The sequence below is a fragment of the Coturnix japonica genome, chromosome 11 (assembly GCF_001577835.2).
Source record: "Coturnix japonica isolate 7356 chromosome 11, Coturnix japonica 2.1, whole genome shotgun sequence".
NCBI lineage: Eukaryota > Metazoa > Chordata > Aves > Galliformes > Phasianidae > Coturnix > Coturnix japonica.
In genome coordinates, this window is record NC_029526.1 from 11,345,109 (window position 1) to 11,365,472 (window position 20,364).

The following is a 20,364-nucleotide window of genomic DNA, read 5'->3' on the forward strand; positions in this document are numbered from 1 at the left end:
TCTGTGAAGTGGTTTCTAATTGCTTTCATTGTATAGAATCATAGAATCATTTGAGTATGAAGGGACCTTTAAATGTCATCTAGTCCAATTCCCCTGCAATAAACAGGGACACTACAGCTCCATCAGGTGCTCGGTGCCCCATCCAGCCTGACCTTGTGCATCCATCATCTGTCTGGGCAACCTTTGCCAGTGCCTCATTACCCTCATACTAATCTTTTCCTTATAACCAGTATAAAACTCCCCTGTTTTAGGTTGAAACCATTTCCCTATGTCCTATTACAACAGTCCCTGCTAAATAGTCTATCCCCTTCTTTCTTATAGCCTTCATTTATATAATGAAAGGCCACTATCAGGTTTCCCCAGAGCTTTCTCTATGCTGAATAGCCTTAGCTCTTTCAGTCTGCCCTTGTAAAGGTGTTCCAGCCCTTGGATCATTTTTGTGGCCTTCCTCTGGATGTACTCCAGCAGATCCATGTGTCTCCTGAGGACAACACAGCTGGACACAGTACTCCAGGTGAGGTCACATGAGTGCAAAGCAGAGGACAGGAGCACCTCCCTTGACCTACTGGCCATGGTTGGTTTTTTTTTTTGTACTTCACCCCCTGATGATATCATTGATGATGATATTAAAGAGCACTGGCCACAGTACTCAACCCTGAGGGGCACCACTCTTCACTGATCTCCATATTTAATGAAAGTTAATGCTTACGTAGTGATGCCATTGTACTGATGAATTGTACCACAAGGATTGGTAAGAAATGTTAAAAGCCCCTTGATGTCTTTGAAAAATCACTCTGAAATACAGCTTAGAATTTACTGAAGAAATCCACAAACTAATGCTTATGGCAAGAGAGATTCTGGAAATTATTAAACCTCTGAATTGATTCTTAAATATTCTTTCTACGTTCACATGCAGCCAAGTTTACTCTGCTGAACTGGAGTGTGAGTGTCTAAGAGATCACAGCCTCTGTGAAGCAGACTCATTTGCAAAATGACTCTCCCTCAGAACATACTTTTTGGTCTGTGGATGTGAGAGGTGAACTTTGTTTTCTGTCACTGACTGGATTTTAAATACTGAATGAATGAGATTTTCCTTTGTTGTTGTTATATGGTTGAGACTTATATGACTAAAGGCTAAGGAGCTTACAGTTGTTTGCCATAGTTTTGAGGTTTTCTTAGCTGGATGCTTGAGAGAACAATGAATGGATAAAGCCTTGCTTTGTAAGTCAAGGCTGAATCTGCTTCTTTTTATGTTTGGGCCCTTTGGAGCTAAGTCCCAAACAGAGAACAAATCTGTGGGCATTCACAAGTATGCTCTGAGAGTCTGAATTGCAGTGCAATAAGTATGAATGATTAACTTACAGACATTTCTTTTGTTGTTGTTGTTGTTTTTTGTTTGTTTGTTTTTTGGTGGGTTTTTGTTTGTTTGTTTGTTTTTTCTCTCTCTAAATGTATGTATGTGTACAAAGGCATATCACATTCTTGTTATTTGGTACTTTTTTGACATGGAATTTCTGACAGTCAGGAAAGTCTAGTAAAGTGAGGATCTGTGTAGTCAGATGTAAGCCCATTCATCAGAAAACATAAATGCACTTTTTAGTTTCTATGAGGTACAATTATAGCTGTAACTACTGTTCACATTGACATGCTTGTGTTGCTTGCATTAACTGGTTGGCAATTTTGCTGGGCAGTGAAGCAGAGCAGAGTTCAAGCTGAGCTAACCTTCTCAGTATTCTCTCAGGTTCTTGTATAGGTTTTGCAGTACTTATGGAGTTACGTGTTGTCAATGGTTCTCAGCTACTAAAGGAAAATCAAATAGACATGATTTATTTATTAGAACATTTTTTGCTACAGTTTGTGCAGACTCTGAATGGAGTTCTTTCAGATCATTCAAGGTATCAAATTCTCATACATGCACTAAGCATATAGTAGTTATACTCTGTCGACTTTATGCCTCCAGGTCCATGGATTCCCATTTCCATTAACAGCTACACTGCAGATATTTCCTCAGTGTCCTCACTGTGTTACTCATTAATAGTAAGGAAATGCCCTATACTTCAGTGATTTCTGGTTAATTGATATATCAAAAGCAACAATAAGTGGAGAAGTAATGTAGTTTGAAACTAAAGCCAAGACTTATCCCAGAAGAGCTAACTTAGGCAAGAGAGATGCGTATTAGTAACAGAATACAACTGCATTAATATTCCTCCAACTTAAATATGAATAACCTGATATTTGCATTTTCATCCCTCTTGAACTATATCCGAGATCTGCTTGATATGGGATTCTACTGAATTCTTCTTTTTTTTTCTTTTTTTTTAAGTGTGCCAGAATACATCCATTATTAATAATGTTTACCTGAGATTCCCTTTTAAAAGTGAAGTAATCCTTTTCTCAAGTACTACGCAGTGGAAATTTATTGAATAATATCACAGGTTTAACAAGAAGAATCTTCTAAAAGTATTCTTGTTTGTAGTCTGTGGGGTTTGTGAAAAGCACACCAACAAATGGCAGAAATCATAGCTCACAAACTTTAAAGAGATCTAAATGATGATACCTCCAAATTTCCCAAGCTTTCTGGTGTAGCACTGACTGGACTGTTCGAGACTGGTGTTTCCTTCCCAGCCTTCTTCTGACAATTTGCAGTTCCAGATTTCTTCAATTGCATTCAGACCAAATCTATGTAACAGTTTATGAGATACACCACTGTGAACATATTCAAGCATGGACAGGTTCTTTTATAATTAGTATAGACTCCATCCTTTTCATTATATAGCAGGAGATAGAGGGATGAAATGCACATCCATTTGAGCTGTTTCATCAGGTTACACAAAGGCTCTTCCAGAATTTCGCTTTTCTCACACATGCACAGACATGCAACAAATCAGTCACCAGGGGAATTCCAAGCCGAATGCAGAACTGCATGGGAGAAGATATTTGTTAGCCTAAAGCAATGCTTTTAGCCAAGTTGTAATCTATGAATGAGGGTTTTTAATTGAATTTCTGTTTTCCTTACACTCCAGACAATGTAGTCGGGGAGCTATTATTTTGATGTTGATTGACTGTTTTTATCAAGAAAACCTTGCTATTCAGCTACGCTTCCCAAAAGAAAAGCATACCACTGGCTTGTAAGTCCATCTCCTTCCACCAAAGTGTTTGGCAAAGTACCAGAACTGCCACGACTAGTGGAAATTTGGTGAATTTTTAATCAAAGCAGAGGGTGAAAATATAGACAAAATCTTGAAATGGAAATGGTAATTTGACCATATTAAATAGTTTCTAAGCATGGAGAATAGGAATCTCAAGGACAAAGCTGTGGGTTCTATTTCACAAAGGTAATTACCCATATACCAACTGCATTCTTTTGAAATGAAGAAGTATGAGGCAATTTTATCACGTAATGGGAAAGGGCATAAAGCCAAGAAGACTTTTTATGGTTTACCAAGAATATAAATGCAATAATTGAATCATCGCCCAGCACATGCTCTAATAAAGTTATCTACATTGTATATTACCTAAAAAAAATACAAAAGCAATAATTAAAAAGAAAAAGAGACATAATTACTCTTTAGAATAAGCCTTCAGCTATGATGTATTTAAGTGCCATGAATACCTTTGCTCATGCTTTCATTTATTTTATTTAGCCTTTTATTGTAAAAATGACTATAGGCATTTTTAGCAGTAAGTCTAACATTTTAAGGAGTTACTTTCATGTATTATATAATTAACTCTAATTTAGAACTGAGTAAATTTCAGTAAGTTTTAGAAAGCTACGGAAATAAGCCATTATGGAGATATAAACAGGTGAATCTCAGGAATTGTGTAGAATTATACAGCAGATTAGGTTGGAAGAGACCTTAAAGATCAACTGGTTCCAATCTCCCTGCCTTGGACTGGATGTCAGCCACCAGACCAGGCTGCTCAGGGTCCCACCTAACCTGGCTTTGAGGTCCTCCAGTGATGTCATCTACAACTTCTCTGGGCAGCCTGTGCCACAGCCTCACCAGTCTCTGAGCAAGGAATATTAACCTTTTTCACTTCACCTTTTTCTTCTTTTTTTTTTTCACTTATTGGAATTCGAACTAGATGATTCATTGTTTTTGCACTAACAGAGTCTAGTATGGTGGTTTTTATTCACTGGCATGTAAATAGAGGACTACACAGAACTCCACAGGTTCCATTGGGTTGCAGAGAATTAGTCAGTGGAGGAATGGCATGATGTGTAATTTGCTGCTCTCTGCTATTAAAGTGCATTAAGACACAAAGCAAGCTTTCCCATCAGTGTTTTTCATAGCTCATGAATGGCAGTAGATAGGATCCACATGGATAATAGTATGGGAGTGGCCATATTATGAAGGAATATAAATAGGAAAGGAGGGCACTAATGAAACAATCTGTATATAGAGTAGACTCATTGATTTAAGATGTAGAATTAAAATTCAGGTACGAGGAACAAAATAAAAGGCTGCAACCTCTGATTTCAGAGATAAGAATGTAATGCAGCTGCAAAAAGAAAGCATCTGAGTAATTAAAAGGACAAAAAAAAAAAATGAGGAGGCAATAAACATAAGAAGGATAGAGAAATCAACAGTCTCGCTTCTTTTTGTTTTCAGGGCTAGATATCTTGTTTCTAGCAAGTATTATTCCTTTTTAAAATCATGTGCAGTATTGTTCTAGTTTGATAGGAATTGATTTATTACTTCCAAGCAGAATGTGACTGTATCTAAAATCTACTGTTTTTTCCCTGTATGACTGTATGAAGTATGAGAGCAAGTCAGAGTAGAGGTTTTAAAGTAGGTCTTGGTTTAGTCAATCTTCTTTGAGAGCACTTTTTTTCTAGAATAAAGGGTCAGGGAAGCATGATTTGAGCTCCTTGTGAGGCTGCTGGGTGGCAATGATGGTGTTGCTGGGCTGAAAAACAGGATTTGTAAAGATGCCTACTGATATGTTAGTGAGATATTTTTGCCATTGGTGTGCAAGTAAAAATTGTTTTATTCTGAACCTGAATTAATATCAGCACATCTAGTGAAGTTTTATCCATGAAGGAAACATAAAATCAGTGAAATAGGACTGCTGAGAAATAAATACTGGCTCTGAAAATGATAAAATTTAAATACTTCTGTAATAAAGACGTGTTTGATAAAAAGTTTTATTAAAGCATTTTGATGTTTTGTCTAAGAGTAAGAAAGAGAGGGCTTTCATTTAAACTATAAATTATTATGCTTTAATAATGAAATCATTTAAAATAAAAATCCTCAGATATTCCAAACATCCTCAATCAGTCTGCTTATTGTTATTATTATTGCTGCTAGTCATTATAAAATTTCAAAGCTAATTATAATTGACAATAAGACCTTGCATTTCTGAGTCAATATTTTATAACATTTTAATATGCACGATGCATTAGCATATTAACAATGTAATTGCTGTAGAGTGTGGGCCAGATTCCTGACTCTTCTATGCTAGTGCAGCTCTCTTGATTAACTTGGAATCAAGCAAATCATGCCTCTCTACGTTTGTTTTGTCTTCAACTCTTCTTCAGTTTGCTTCCAGCCTGTTTGCTGTTTTTTTTTGAGACTGATCTTATTCTGTTACTCAGTAGAACCATATTTTCTGCACATGTTCTCAATGTGATATTTAGAAATGAAAACTTAGAACTTCCTAGCAACAATTTACTCATTACACCACCTCAGAAGTTCTGAAACCTTAATTAGTTTGTGGTATGGTTATACATAAGAAGGGAAGATCTAGCAGTCTTTCCATTGTGCTGTTGCTATTGGAAGTTTACATAATAAAGGTAACGGAAAGGTGTGGTTTCCTGTTGTCTGCTTCTTTTGTCCTTACTGGTAGCTGCCAAAAAGATGAAGGAAAAAAACTTTTCAGAAGCTTATAGTGGGATCTGCCTTCTTTTACAATAACGGGACTGTAAAATTGTTCTATGAAGTTGCAGACGCATCCAGAGATCACAGTTGTGGTTAGTTTTGCTGTTGCTTATTCCCGAAGTTATAATGTTAAATAAACTTGATTTTTCTTTTATTTACATTGCTTTTGAAGAAAAAAAAAGGTATAACTTCAAACATTTCCACCTTGCCTTTCTTTATGGCTTGCAAGTCCACTGTTAATAGTTGTTATGACTTAGACTGTATTTAGTTTCTGTACTCCTAATAGTTCACCACTTAGAGACGTAACACAGTTAATTTAGTGAAAGTGGCATAATTGCAAACTACTGCCTGACTTGCATCCTCATCAGAAAAAACAATTCTCGACAGTGCAATACTGTATGAGAAATGGAGGTTGTTTTCTGCCAACAGTTGTTTCTGCATGGTTTCTGGAGAGATGTGTGGGTGGAAGGATGTTGGCAGTGTGCACTTTTTTTCCCTAAGGATTTATTTAGGTTCTGTGAATAAAGCAGCATTGTTTTCATTGTCATATACCTGATGCGACTGTAGCAGCTTCCAATACAACCCACTCAAGCAGCTATACTAATAATTTATTTTGAATTATGTATTTGTTTACTCATATTGATGTGTCATATATATCTTGATTATGTGTCATGGTGAGTATAAAGCTCACTGTGGTCAAAATTAGGTATGCAGAAGAACAGTCTCTAAGGACATGCTGTTTGCAAGCAGAGCTTCTGACAAAAGACAAGTACCTGTAATTGCTACTCAAATATTGAAAAGGGGCTACAGGTCCTGGTTAGGATGCCCCTTCTAAATCTCTTTTCAAGCCTTACCCCATCCCTTTGTTCCCCTTAATTTATTAACTGCCCTTCTCTCCTAGTGCTTCTCCAATGCATTCTAATCACTCTGTTATGCAGTATGTAGATTACATGTAATTAGGACTCATGTTACATCTACTCTCCACTTTGTCTGCTAGCACTTTCATTACAAAGTCTGAGAAAAAATAGAGGCGATTTTTCACTGGATTTTTCAAAACACAAATGTTGTGATTTAAGGGAGCTCACCATTCAGTGTGATTTGTGATGACATGAAATTTGAATTTCTGGGTTGTTGGATTTGTTGGAGAATTGCATAAGCTTGGCATTTCCCTCCAGCTCTTAGGTGGATATGATTTAGTTTTGTACCAGGTGTTTACTTCAGCTCTTTTAGGGATGAAGTTACAGCTCACTTACTATGGCCTCTTTGTCACACTGAAGCAGCAGATAACTTTTCCTCTCTTAATTTGCTTGACTAAATTTAAACAAAACAATGTTTTTTTTTACTTCCTCTTACAGCTAGGGTAGAAGAGACCCTCTTCACAGCTGTAAACTACATTTGAGTGTAGTTTTGCCATTCTAAGTTAGTTCTCCTTTCCCAAGGCTTTTTTTTTTTTTTTAATCTGTCTCTGTACTCTCAAAGAAAACAATGTCATTCATACTCACCAACCAAAATATAATACTTCTACAAAAAATTACAAACATCTCCCAGTTTTGCAAATGGATCTTTCAATTTACCGAAGGTCAGAGGTAATTATGGAGTAACTATGTGTTAGGCTGCTGAAAAACTGCACAGCTTAATGGTATGAAAAAGAACAAAGAGGTTGCATTTGAATATCAAATTATAGCCTACCTTCAGTTATGCAAAATGGGAGCTAACTGATTCCATCAATACATATTGTGTCTATACAAAAATAATATACTAATATTTTAAAAAGCATTGTTTGATACAGAGGATACTGTTTTATAAATTTTTGATATTAACAGAGTACCCAGATGAGGTCGTGGTTTTAATTTAAATTGTATTTAAATTTGAAATCTTATATTATTTAAAATGTAGGAAATAGGTAATGTAATGTAGTGTAAGGAAATGTAATTAACCGCGAGGACTGGATTGAGCTTCCAGAGTAGAAGAGAGCTGATTAACATCAGCAGAAGTGGAATCAGGCCTTGAAGTGAAAGGGAAAAGCAAATACAAATGCAGCCAGTTTGAATTACTTGCCTACTGCAATAGCAAGTAAAGAACTCTGTACCAGGTTAGGTGAATGTCACAGATAAGAAAATGATCTGTTTGGTCTTTTTGCAGACATGTTTCATTTTTCTGCAAATTCGTGGTAACTGCTTCAAATGTTCTGTTTGTTATGGGCTATATTAAATAATTTTTGTCTTATATGCAGGGGAAAGAAAAAAAGAAAAAAAAAAAAAAGCCCCACAGAAAATGGAAGTGAAGACTTTGTCTGAACCAGGCCTGAAGAATATGAATTTCTATATATATCAATTTCTGTCATGGCTTTTGCATCTATCACAGAGATTTTACTCTTCATTTTTGTGCTAGAGTCAAGCCTTAAGTGTAATATGGCCTTTTATCCCAAGCCATACATTTACGTATTGATTAAAGTAGGTAGGTGGCCTATCTTAGTCACTCTTTACAGATGGAGTTATTGAACTCTGGAAACCTTTTAACCATATATTCAGCTTTGAAGTAATTTACTTGAAAATGTGCTCTGTCCTCAGTTTCCCTTTCTCCTTGTTCTCCTTTCCAGGATATGCAGTCAAAATGCACTTCTCACATGTTAGCTGGATGGCCATTCTTGATTTGTTCATAGCTATGAAAAAAAAAAAAAGCATTTTCTGACTATTTTACCCAGCAAAGAGGTAGAAAAGTGAAAATAAATAAATAAATAAATAAAAATAAAAAATAGAAAATAAAAAGGAAGGAGACAAAGATGTTGAGCAAATCCTTGGTTAAACTTCCAGCAGTTTATCAGTGATGAAATAGAAGCAGAATTTTAATAGAGCTTTGCTCTTGATTCTTGATTTATTCTTTTTTTTTTTTTCTTTTGGAGACCATAAGAAATAAACTGAGGGATCTATTGAAAGGTGAAAAAACTTTTGAACACCATGGTTATTTTTCTTCTGAAGAATAACTTACGGAACAAGTCTGATAAATATGTTTCACATCTTCTTCCTTCTCCCTCCCTCCTACACACTTGTACAGGCAGCATTTCACCACAATCTGTACTCCTCTAGTATGTCCCAGTGTGCTGAAATAAATATAAATTGAAGATTACTTCTGAAGAAGAGCTTGTTTCTTGTCTCAGCTCCATTAACAGAATCCATTCTACTATGCATTGATACGATGTATACCTATATGGATATTCAACAACTCTCAGTATATTCTCATTCTTTAAAAAGTTAAGAATTTTGTGAGCAGTTTGAAATCTACGTGGAGACCCATTTGTTTGTTTGTTTTATGGTTTGGTGGTTGCATTTTATCCTAATTGAGAAAGAGCTTATGGTGTCCATTCTTTTTAAAAGAAATGATGCCAATTAGTGTTGTTTTTTTCCTGAGAGTTTCAGAGTCTGTTTCAGGCAGTTGGTCTCTTTTGAATCAGATCATTACGCAACACTTCAGACAAATGAGCACAGGTTTTCCTGCAGTAGGTGATTTCTACAGTTAAACACCAACACAAATAAAATTTCTGTTACACAGTATCATCTCTGCTTCTCGGGATACTTGAAGTAAGACTTGTCAGTTTTATATGGCAAAAGAATTGTTAGAAGCTGTTCTATTACAGAGATAAAGGACTGCATAAAGAAACCAACAACTTAAAAACAAAGATAAATTTGTCCTGCATTTGTGTTGTCTCACTAATGCCATTGAATAAAATTTTGATAAAGGCTTGGGGAATAGAACAGTTAAAATACAACATAATAAGTTTGAAGTATGAGAGATATAAAACAAGTGCTGTTGTTTTTATTAAGTTGGTGATGCAGATTTTGTTTTGATTTCTCTGTTAGAATGAGGACTTCTAATTTAAAATATTATTAGAGCAGAAATTTCACTGAATCAGAGAAGCATGAAATAACCATTTCCAAGCCATATGATGATAATAATACTAATAAAGAAGTGTTATTATGCAAGAGTCTACTTTTATACAGGTACTTAATTTTAGTTAAAATGCAAGACGGTTTATGACTTTTTAAAGAGAACCTTGATGTGATTTTGGGTGCTTTAATTAAATGAGGGAAAAGTGGATCAAACTGGATTTCCTTTTGTTAAATAAATGATGAACTTACATTATTTTGGCAGACAATAATTCTGTTTCTTAATGAGCACTGCTTTTTAAGACCAGTGACTATCAAGTATAGATATGCTTAATATCTTTAGATATTTCACCACAATGATCTAAACTTTCTAACCAAGCTTTTGCTTCTGAGGTGACACTCCCAGTGATTTGCGTGTACTGCAAGACCAAATAAGGGTCTCTGAGCTGTGCATTGCCATATATACAGCTAATGAAGTCTTTACAAATTCAGTTAGGTTGTTAAGAGATAATGTCTTTAACTTTATACTCTTTGCAACTTCAGTAACCAGTTTTACAGTCTGCCTGAAAAATGAAAGATTTTGTCTAATTCTAAATTCTGATGATTTTGTGGCTCAATGGAAAAAATAAACAAGATATTAGATTTTAGAAACTAGTTGAAATTTAATTTTGTTGTTACTTTAGAATAGAACTGACTCTCCATTCACAAATAAGAATATTTTCTGAGCATTGAATCCTGATCGGTGTGAAGACAAGCTGTATATGGAGGCAAGAATCTAGCATTGCCTTTCTTCATTCACTGCTGGGGATACGTAGGTATATGCTTTAGATTACAGGTTTCCAACCTTTTTGCTTGCCTGAGCCTCACTGAGTGAAGAGGAATTGTCTTGATCTGCAGTACAGTGGATGTATATTTTATTTCTGTGTATATTTTATTAAAACATAAAGAAAAGAGAGCAACAAAACCATAAAACTAGTGGGATATTTGACCTTGTTTTTGTGAAACTAATGCATCAGTCTGCTTCAGTGGAAGTGGTTGCAATTCTTAGTGAGCTCTCAAAGTGTTTTACTGCTTCAAATTTTGAAGACATTTTCAGTTTGAAAAAAGGCAGGTGAAACCATTTCATCTTGTCAGTGCTTGGCCATTACTTGCCATAACACATGTACTTAAAGTGATTTTTCTTTACTGTGATTCTTATTTAATTACTAATTAATTTTCATTTAGCATGAAGTGAATAATTATTGAAAATATTGCAATGACAAAATAATACTAAGTATTCAGTGCTGTGGTCAGTACAGGCAGTAGGTAAAATTTCCCTCTTTTTCTTAACAATAAACTTCATAATAATCACCAGAACCCTAATAGGTAATGGTTATCCCCTTGTTCAGAGATTTCCAAACCAGCTGGGTCTCACTTGTGTTTAGTAAATTAATTTTTTAAATGAATTCTCATCAAGTTTCTAATTATAATATCTGTAAATTTAATGTTTGTATTTCTGATGAAAGACAAACATTTTGGGGGCAGTCACAAGAGACATGAATAATTTCTTTAGAAGCTTATCTAATTAATTACATTTCTCTGTAATGTCTTTAAAATTTGAACTGCCATCATTTCATTAATTTAGATAAAAGCAAATCTTTAGTGTCTAAATATGACACTAGTGCTGAGAATTCTGATAAGCTGGAGATTCATTGTCTGTATTTTTATCAAGATTTTTTAAAGTGTTTTATATTTTAAGTTTCTTGATTTGCATATTAATGTTTATTCAGTTGCATAAACACTCACTTCACCTGTTAATAAGGAAAATCATATCATGTGAAACTGACATAAATATTACCCTTAAAGAGTTTTGATAGGGATTTCTTTTTCTTCTGTGACACATCTCTTTCTAAATTGAAACTTTAGAGTCCTTTGACTGGAAAGCACTTTAAGTTTGATGTCTTATAATCTTGCCTATCCAATATGGATAGAATTCGAGTATTTCCATCTATCTAGAAAATATATAGAGCTAGAGAGTTTTATATTATTTAAAATAAATGCTAATAGGGAGACTGAAATTTACACAAATTTAGATTTATGGGTGAAGCCTCAAAATGATGTCTGTTTTTAACATACATGGAAGAAAAGGATGCAAGTGGTAGGATATGGTTAGGCTACAGTAAAAATAACTTGAATCAAAACCACAGAAAATACACAATGTATGCTGTGGTCTTTCCTTTAGTCATCTCTACAAATTGTAGAGCTGCTACAAGTCACATCACCAGCCTCCAGCCCACTGGCATAGCCTAACCTACTTCTGTTTTTTAACACTTATTGTTATAGTTATACTGATTGTAAATTAATATCAACTTTTGTCTTGCCCCCTCAAATTAATGCTGTCTTTTCTTAAGCCATTTCTGCACTAGAACCCAAATGGATTGCTAAGTTGTCACAACTGCACATACATAAACAGACTGACTTAATGTGGGAGCTTTCTTGCCTGAGGTAAGAATTCAGGCAAAAGCACATAGTTAAATAACAAGTCTAACCTACAGTTTAATTTGCAGTATGCAATTATTAGAATTGTTGATGATACAACCAAGATATTGTGTTTGTAAAACAATATTCAGTAAGAGATGGATTTTGAAAGTAGGATTGGATTGCTTGTAAATGTATGCATGTCCTATTGAACATTTTTTGAGTCTTTGGATCACCTCAGTTTAAAAGGAGTTCGTGTATTTGCTTTTTGACAAAAACTCATAAAATCTAAAATATTTATTAATAATCCCTTAAAATGATTATGTTGAACTGGAAGAAAGACACTAGAGTGTGACTGTGAAATTTCTTCAAAGTAGAATGTGAACTGTTGCTTTAGCTTTTCTTTCCTTACAGCTTAATAAGATTATTCTACTCTGCAATGATAAACTTCTTTATGCAAAGTAGCTTTACACTACAAATTATGAGACTTTACTTTGGTGAAGAAAAAAGTTCCCAGGTCATTTTCTTGGATAGCTGTAGATGAATCAAAATATTTCCTTATCCAAAGTGCAATCTAGTTTTACCTATGTCAATCTGCAATTCCTTTCTTCCTGCATGTTTGCACATTAATAGTATTTATAATAAAGAAATAATAGATGTGCAGTTAGAACAACTAATAGAGTAAAGCCTTCTGTGCTCTGTAAAAGATAAACAAAGAAATAAATCTATGTTGTTTACGGCCTTCCCTTTTCCATGTATAATGGACTTTATCAATAAAGCGATACAAACTTCATCAAAGAAAAATCTTACCAATTTAGTCCAAGAAAGGTCTTCATGGAGATAATCTCCAACAAATGCTGTTTGCAGTAGGGATGTATTTATTCTTTTCAGCCACAAAATACTGGCCATCCTTCTTTATCTCATGCTCCAACGCTATGATCCATTACAGATAAGACAACTCAATTAAGAAAGGACAAGAAGAATATGGTTTCTAGTTAAGAATTTATATATAAAACCCAAGTGAAATATACTTACCTTTTATGCTATGATTTCTTTTCTTAGGGAACCACAGTCAAGTGTCCCGGGTGCCTGTTACTATCAAAGTTCTTGATGTAAATGACAACGCTCCTGAGTTTGCATCAGAGCATGAAGCCTTTTTATGTGAGAATGGGAAGCCTGGACAAGTAAATATCTCTGTGTTTTTTATGTTGTATAATTTAGAGTGTTAGAAGGGGGTGCAGTTTCTCCCTGTCATTTTATCTTTAATCCAAAAATATGTGCCTATTTGTTCATGCTAACTGTTAACATTCCTTTAAGATATATCTATAATTGTATTCTTTGGTACATCTCTTTATATATAAACATATATATTTTTCAAGTATAGATTTTAAGGTAAAGGTTGGTATCTTGAGACAATATCCAGAAAAAATACTGAGTGTCTGTAAGCTTCCCCTGTTTCCAGTATCTTTGGTGGAGCTCATCACTTCGTAAGTTCATGTACTTTAATAGCTAAAAGTGTAATCCAGCCTCAATCTCAAGGAATGAACTAGATTGCTGCTTGTCCCATATATAATTTAGGAGTAAAGCTTAAAACAATCAAATCATTCCCCCCTGCCTATATCTAAGTTATAATCTCTGTCTATCTAATTCTTACTCATTTTTTTCTAAGATAACTGGGAAGAAAAGAGAAATCAAGAAAGCCAAACAGAGCTTGATGGAAAGTCAAGTGATTTGTAACGGAGTTTAAAGTATCTGAACAGGGACAGAGTTTTGGAGAACTTGAGTTAGAGATTTTCCTTATGTCTCAGAGGAGAAAAAGAAAACTGATTAAACAGGTTATTTCCTTCATAATTGGATGAAATTAGAGTACTAGCAGAGAAATGTATACAACACCCTTTGAGGTGAAATGCACATAGAAGACTTCAAAAGTGAGGTTTAACCTGTGTAGCCTTTTTCAAAGAAATACAAGCGGATTTCTTAGAAGACAATTATTTTGAAGACAAATGTACAGAGTTAAGGAAGAAGTTATCATGTGCCAAATAAACTGCAAGTTAAAGATCCATCAAAGTGTTTAGATTTTTAGAAAGTAAAGCAGCATAATAGAAATTTACCTTTTGTCCATCTTGAGAAACACAGCATATTACAGCAATTCACTGTTTTGAAACTTTCTAATTTATTTCTGGCTTGTGACATTTTATTTAAATAAACAGCAGCTGACAGCATGACACTAGACTTGTTAATCCAACTATTCCTGTGTCTTATGTGGGTGTTAGGCATTGAATTCACTATTTTCCAAAGTAGGTTACCTGACAATAGAGTTAGAAATGATTTTTTTACTAGTACTAAATGACAACTCTATAGTAGTATATGACAACCTACCTCTCTACCAAAGCTGGCTTGTTACTGTTCATATAACTTTCTAGCAGCCCTTTTTGTTTAATAAAAAGGTGTCAAACATGTGTCACTTAAGAAATAAGAATTCTCTCTAATCTCTGAAAGATTATTGGACTGTGCCCTTATGGGCAGACGTTTCTCAGGAAACAGTTATGTTACTGTTGGTACTGAAGTTCCTCTAGCTCAGAGTGGATTTCTGTTTAGCTCAGGTGGATTTCAGAGGCTGAGTAGTTATGTTTTGTACTCTATCCTGAATTGCTATTAGTACATTGTTCATTATTATTTTAATCTTTAAGCTTTCTTGCATTCAGAAAGATGAGCTGCATAGTGTATTCTGAATATATTTATTAGCTTTAAGATGACTTAAAAGACTTTAAAAACCTTCCCAACATTTTCACTTTGTAATAAAACCAGCTTTTTTATTTGACTAACAAAAGATGATTGGGAGTAAGCTGCTAAATTGGCTTTTGTTTAAGCACTTATGGACAACTTGTGTTAAGCAATATGTTATCTTCAGCTTACCATCACTTCTTACACTCTTGTTCTGATGGCAGATGTCTGTTGAACATGAATTCTTGTGTGGATTTTCATTATTTGACCGACAGCATGGATGAGGTGACACAAAATCTGCAATTTAATGCTTTAAACAAAGTTCTGGTAATACTAAGTGTGCACCAGTCCAGAGTAATCAAGGTTCAGTTCTGAATTCATCATGTAAAATTTATTTGCTCCTGAAAAGAGTTTAGTGTCTGTGTTGGTTTTTCTTCTGCTTAGTATTCTATATTCAAATTCTGGAATAAATCTTATTAATCAGTCAAAATGTAGAATTCCAAAAACAAAGTACGTCTCAGCTACACAGTCTGTGAAGGAATACCATTTCACACAGGAGCAAAAGCCTAATTTGGATAGTTCTCCAGAGTTTAAACTGAAATATTACATGTACAGAAAAGACACGATCAAGTTTTGATATTTCAGTATATTTACATTTATAAAATTGAATATACGTTTAAATTGTATTTGAATCAACATAAACAAATTATATCCAGATCTTCTATGAAACCCTACTTGCAACCCCTACATGTGTTGACTAAACCATCCAGTTCAGTTTAAGTGTTCTATTTTGGGTTCTGATATAATTGCAAGTGGCAAGTGCAGCTGCTGTTGATGTGACAGATTGTATTAAAAACTGTTGATGTATAACATTACCAGATGCGTATACTTTGTTTTACCCTACCTGCAACAGTAGTATAGCCAGTAGGAGATGATAAGGGGCAAAGTGGAAGTGGGGGAGGAGGTGTGTTTTTCCATTCTCCTGTGTTCCTTGCATGTTTTTGCACACAAAGGAAAGTTGTCATGTTTTCTGATGGTTTTAGAGAAAAAGCACTTGAACATAATGTTACAGTACTTCTAATTTAGCAATAAAGCAGCTCAAATTTTCTCCTTTATGACTTTTTTCACACAAGTCACTAACTAAAGCCAGAACATTCATGGTTTTGCTGGTTCCTCCCACACTGTTCTCAGGTCCACAGTAAAATGCTGTTTCCTTAAAACTAAGTTACAAGAATTTCAATTGCATAGGCAGTGATGTACCAGAGTGTAACCTTGTTTGTAAACTAAAGCAGTATAAAACAGAATACAATGCTCTCTCAGACTCTGTCAATTTCATTTACTTCTTCTAATCTATTTTATTAGATTGGCTTTTTCTAATGTTGGACATCTTCAGATAGATCATTGTAGATCCTTGTATATGGTTGGCTCTAGGTGCAAGGTAAAGTAAAATTCTATGATGAGTCTACTGCTCATAGTATTATGGACCTGCAAAGGAATTAAAAAACAATCATGTACAATACTGTCATTTCAGAAGTGTTTTCAGAGTTGGAGGAAAAATTCTAGCAAAAGCTGTTAATAGTGTACTAATTATTAGGAAATATTCTAGGTCAATCTGTTGCATTGCATCACAGGGAAGGACTTTTAGGCAGAACCATTTATTATAATCGCACATGGATACTTATGATACGTTCATAGCACCGGTGATAACTTTGTTTTTCTATTTATCCTTCCACATCATTCATTATTATTATACAGGTAATCTTTTTATACGTATTATTTTACTGTGTCTTTGTAGAAGTACAACATAGCTTTGCAGACTATATTGCTGAGATGTCCTTGGGGATCATTTAACTATTAATTTCAATCCTGAGTTGCTTGTTGAGCAAAATATGCTCATTTGCTGTTTTCCCAGTAAGTATATGTACAGAATCAAATATATACATGAATTTTTAATACAACATCAAAGTTGAAATTTTATATGGGATAATTTCAGATATTTCAAGATTGAACAGCTAAAGAGATACAAACATCTAGTTCGGTGCTTAGTGATAAGCAATACAAAAGTCTGTTCTCGTGTTTGTTATTATTATTGATCATTTTCATTATTTGGAATACACGTTTGTTCTACATGCTATCACATGGTGAAAAAGAACTCATCTTAGTAATAAAAAGGCAGAACAGACCAGGAAAATCCTGTACCATGTTATGAACTACAAGTCCAGAGTTGGAGTATTACTTAAATAATATTTCATTAAATGATTACACAGCACTGACCAGTAAATCATGCTCATCAACATAATGGAATGTAGTCATGAGTGTTACTGGACTTTACTCATGTTTATGGAGTTATGCTTTTTCCTTTTTTTTTTTTTCCTTCTTTATTTTAAACCCTCATGTTAATGCAAACACACAAAGAAGGTTGCTATAAGGTTGCTATGGGAACACTAACTCTTAATTCCTTCATGTGTGCATGTAACCCAACAACTGTAGTATTTCACTAAGCTTGTCTTTTGCATATGATGTTATGTGCATTTTCAGAGAATAAATGAGGGGATTGATTGGAAAGATTGAGAGATCTGTTTTTCCTGTATCAATATATATATATAGAGAGAGAGAGAGAGACATACATACATATATATGTATTTAATCAGATTCTATTTCTTCAAATTTTCAAGTCTAGAATAATGCAAGACAGAATCAACAAGCATGTACCCAGTGGAGTTTAAGTTGCAAAACCATTGGAAAACGGTGCACTTCACAATGCCATTTTCCTTTTTCCTTGATGCAGCCACATCCTAACATCGTTTGAAAATGTGAACAGTTCTAACACACAAATGCGTAAAAACTCTTTGTTTGAAATTTCATTCCAAATTCAACTTACCTAAGATGCAGAATTTGTGGTACCTAGTCTTGATGTGGAGACAGACACATGTAGCTATTTCAGAGACATATGTATCTGCAAGGAGCAAGTTGAAAATGTTCCACACCTGTAACAGGAATGGACATGTCTGCATATAGTTTTTCAGCCATTTACATTTAATCACACTCTAGGTGAAATCCTAGCTCTTTAGGATTCATTATGCAGCTTTTAAATTGTAGATCTGCTTCGTTAACCAAAAGCTTGGTCTTTTATTTCTTCCTAGTGTCTTCTAATACATGCATTTGCAATCATGGCAACCAAAGGTTCAGTCTTGGCAGATAGAGTTAACAAAACAAAACAAAACAAAAAATGGTATTTGAACCCTAAATATAAATATAAAACCATCAACTGTACTTCTTTGATCATAAGTCTTCCCTTTCCAGAATGTGTGACTTGGAAAGGAAGGAATTCACTGCTCCCTATATCAGAATCTGCTCAAACATTTCTACATACATAATATTAAATATTTATGTTTTGATGCTGCTCCTTGTGGTTGTCTAGTAAGATTTTGTTAATTCTTTGAAACTTGAATACAGAAGACAAAGTGTGTGTAATACTGAGTGCTATCTAATATGTAACATACATGTGGATAGTCATAATTCCTCTTGCAGTAAAGCCAGTATAAAATATAAATTATTAGAATTTTTAGTGAAGCTTTGAAGATCTAAAGTATGTTAACTTGTTTACCTTGTTTTGTTCTAATCGTTAAAAGTGAAATCTGTACTGTTTCATAATTTGAAATTAATTGTCCAAGAAATTATTGGTAAATGGTTTCAGTTGTTACAGAAATAAATACTCAAGATAAAAATAGTGTTAAACTCAACAAACATGGCAAAGTTCAATAATTCTCATTAAATGTCTAATAAACCCCATCTAGCATGAACTAACCACCACTGAAATTCATGTCTGAACACTGGGTATAGATTCATTTCTTTGTTTCTACTCCAGTAGAAAACTGCATGGAATGAAAAGCAATTACACTGTATATTAATATATATACATATACATCAAGAAACTTTACTGATTATATTAAAATGTTTTTTTATCTTTTCTTTTTCCATACAGCTTTGTATGATTTGAAGATGATCAACTGCAGTATCATTCTGAGTAGTGCTGGAAGTAAACAATGTCAGCGATCGTGTACATAGTTGAGGTACACACGCTGCAGGTGCTGTCGTTGATCATATAAATCATACAAGGTGCTTCACACAGAGTTATTCAAAGGTATTCAGCCTATCCAGACTTGTTCTTTTTCTAACTTTAGTGTCCCACATTATGCTGGAAATCATTTCCTGATGATGATATTTCAATAATAGTAATAATAAAAAAGAAACCCACCTGCATTCCTAGTATAGGAGTACTTCGGGTTTTATTAAAATTAAGGGAAAAAATCCAGTTTTCTTCAAAAATCCAAATATGGTGTTTCTGAAACACTCTCTTTTTATTTAATGAATAATAATTTATTACTTGCCTAAACTTCACCAGTTTTTTCGCCCCCTTGAAAGTTCCCATCTCTCCTTATTCTCTACCTCCTCTTTCTGGAAGCAATATAATGGGCTAGATCTAGTCTACATTTTCCAAATGTTTAATCTAATGCCTTTAACGTATTAGCAAGCTTATAAATTTGCAGTTTTAGTCTGGCATGTAAAGAAGCAAGAATGTGTCCTATACAATGCAGTGTTCTTTACAATACCATGTGTTTATTGAGTGTGAATTTATAAGACTATTTTCTGTTATAGGTAATTCAGATTGTCAGTGCTGTTGACAAAGATGATCCTAAAAATGGGCATTATTTCTTGTATAGTCTTCTTCCTGAAATGGTCAACAATCCAAATTTTACTATCAAGAAAAATGAAGGTAAATATAAAATATATCTAATATATACCTGAATAACTGTTTTGAATTGTGTTACTGACTTCCAGTTTCTTTACCAGTTTGTTCCTTGGGCAATATCAATGTAGAAAATCCATGTAATGGTACCCTATGTACACCTTTTACACCACTCCTGGTATCTTTAGTAGACATAAAGAAAGCTTAATGAATACCAAATTTAGATCCAGCAAATGGCTCATTGCTTTAAATAAGGTTTTAATGTATTGTCTGTATTTCTAGTAAGTTGAGATTCCAGAGATAAACTCTAAAATCTGAAACTGTTGATAAATATCATCAAATGGTCATACAGGGATGTAAATGAGAGAATAAATTGAAATGTCTTTTTTATCCCACAAAAGGAACACCTTTTAAGCCTGTTCTTTGTCTGCATTAAGGCTTCCAGACTATTTCAGTTGAGCCTTTTTACTAGAAAGAGGAATTTGCTAAGTCATCAAAGCCCAGAAGGGCACTTTCTATCACTGTGCTTTAGAGCTCTTCTGAAAGGGCGTGATACCATTTTGTAGTACTACAGAAGTGAAATTTCATGCACAATGGAAAAAATACCCATTTAATATTGTTAAACAGCAGCTTTAGACTGATCCTTTTTTTTTTTTTTTTTTTTTTT

The 20,364-nt window shown here is 34.1% G+C and overlaps 1 protein-coding gene across 10 annotated transcripts in view; it reads left to right on the forward strand.

Moving 5' to 3' along the window:
- The window catches only part of CDH8 (cadherin 8), a 121,566-nt gene that overhangs the window by 74,643 nt on the left and 26,559 nt on the right, over nt 1-20,364 (forward strand). For 8 of the 10 annotated variants that reach the window (XR_004308655.1, XM_032447060.1, XM_032447063.1 and 5 more), the window contains exons 8-9: nt 13,286-13,407; nt 19,607-19,724. The exons of 1 other annotated variant lie outside the window; for it this stretch is intronic. Coding sequence is in view for 7 of the 9 variants with exons in the window: in XM_032447060.1 (XP_032302951.1) it covers nt 13,286-13,407; nt 19,607-19,724 (240 nt within the window). In the remaining 2 variants the exon portion in view is untranslated. Of the gene's footprint in view, nt 1-13,285; nt 13,408-19,606; nt 19,725-20,364 lie in introns of those variants that run through there. One more of the 10 variants, XM_015874095.1, reaches the window with a different exon arrangement.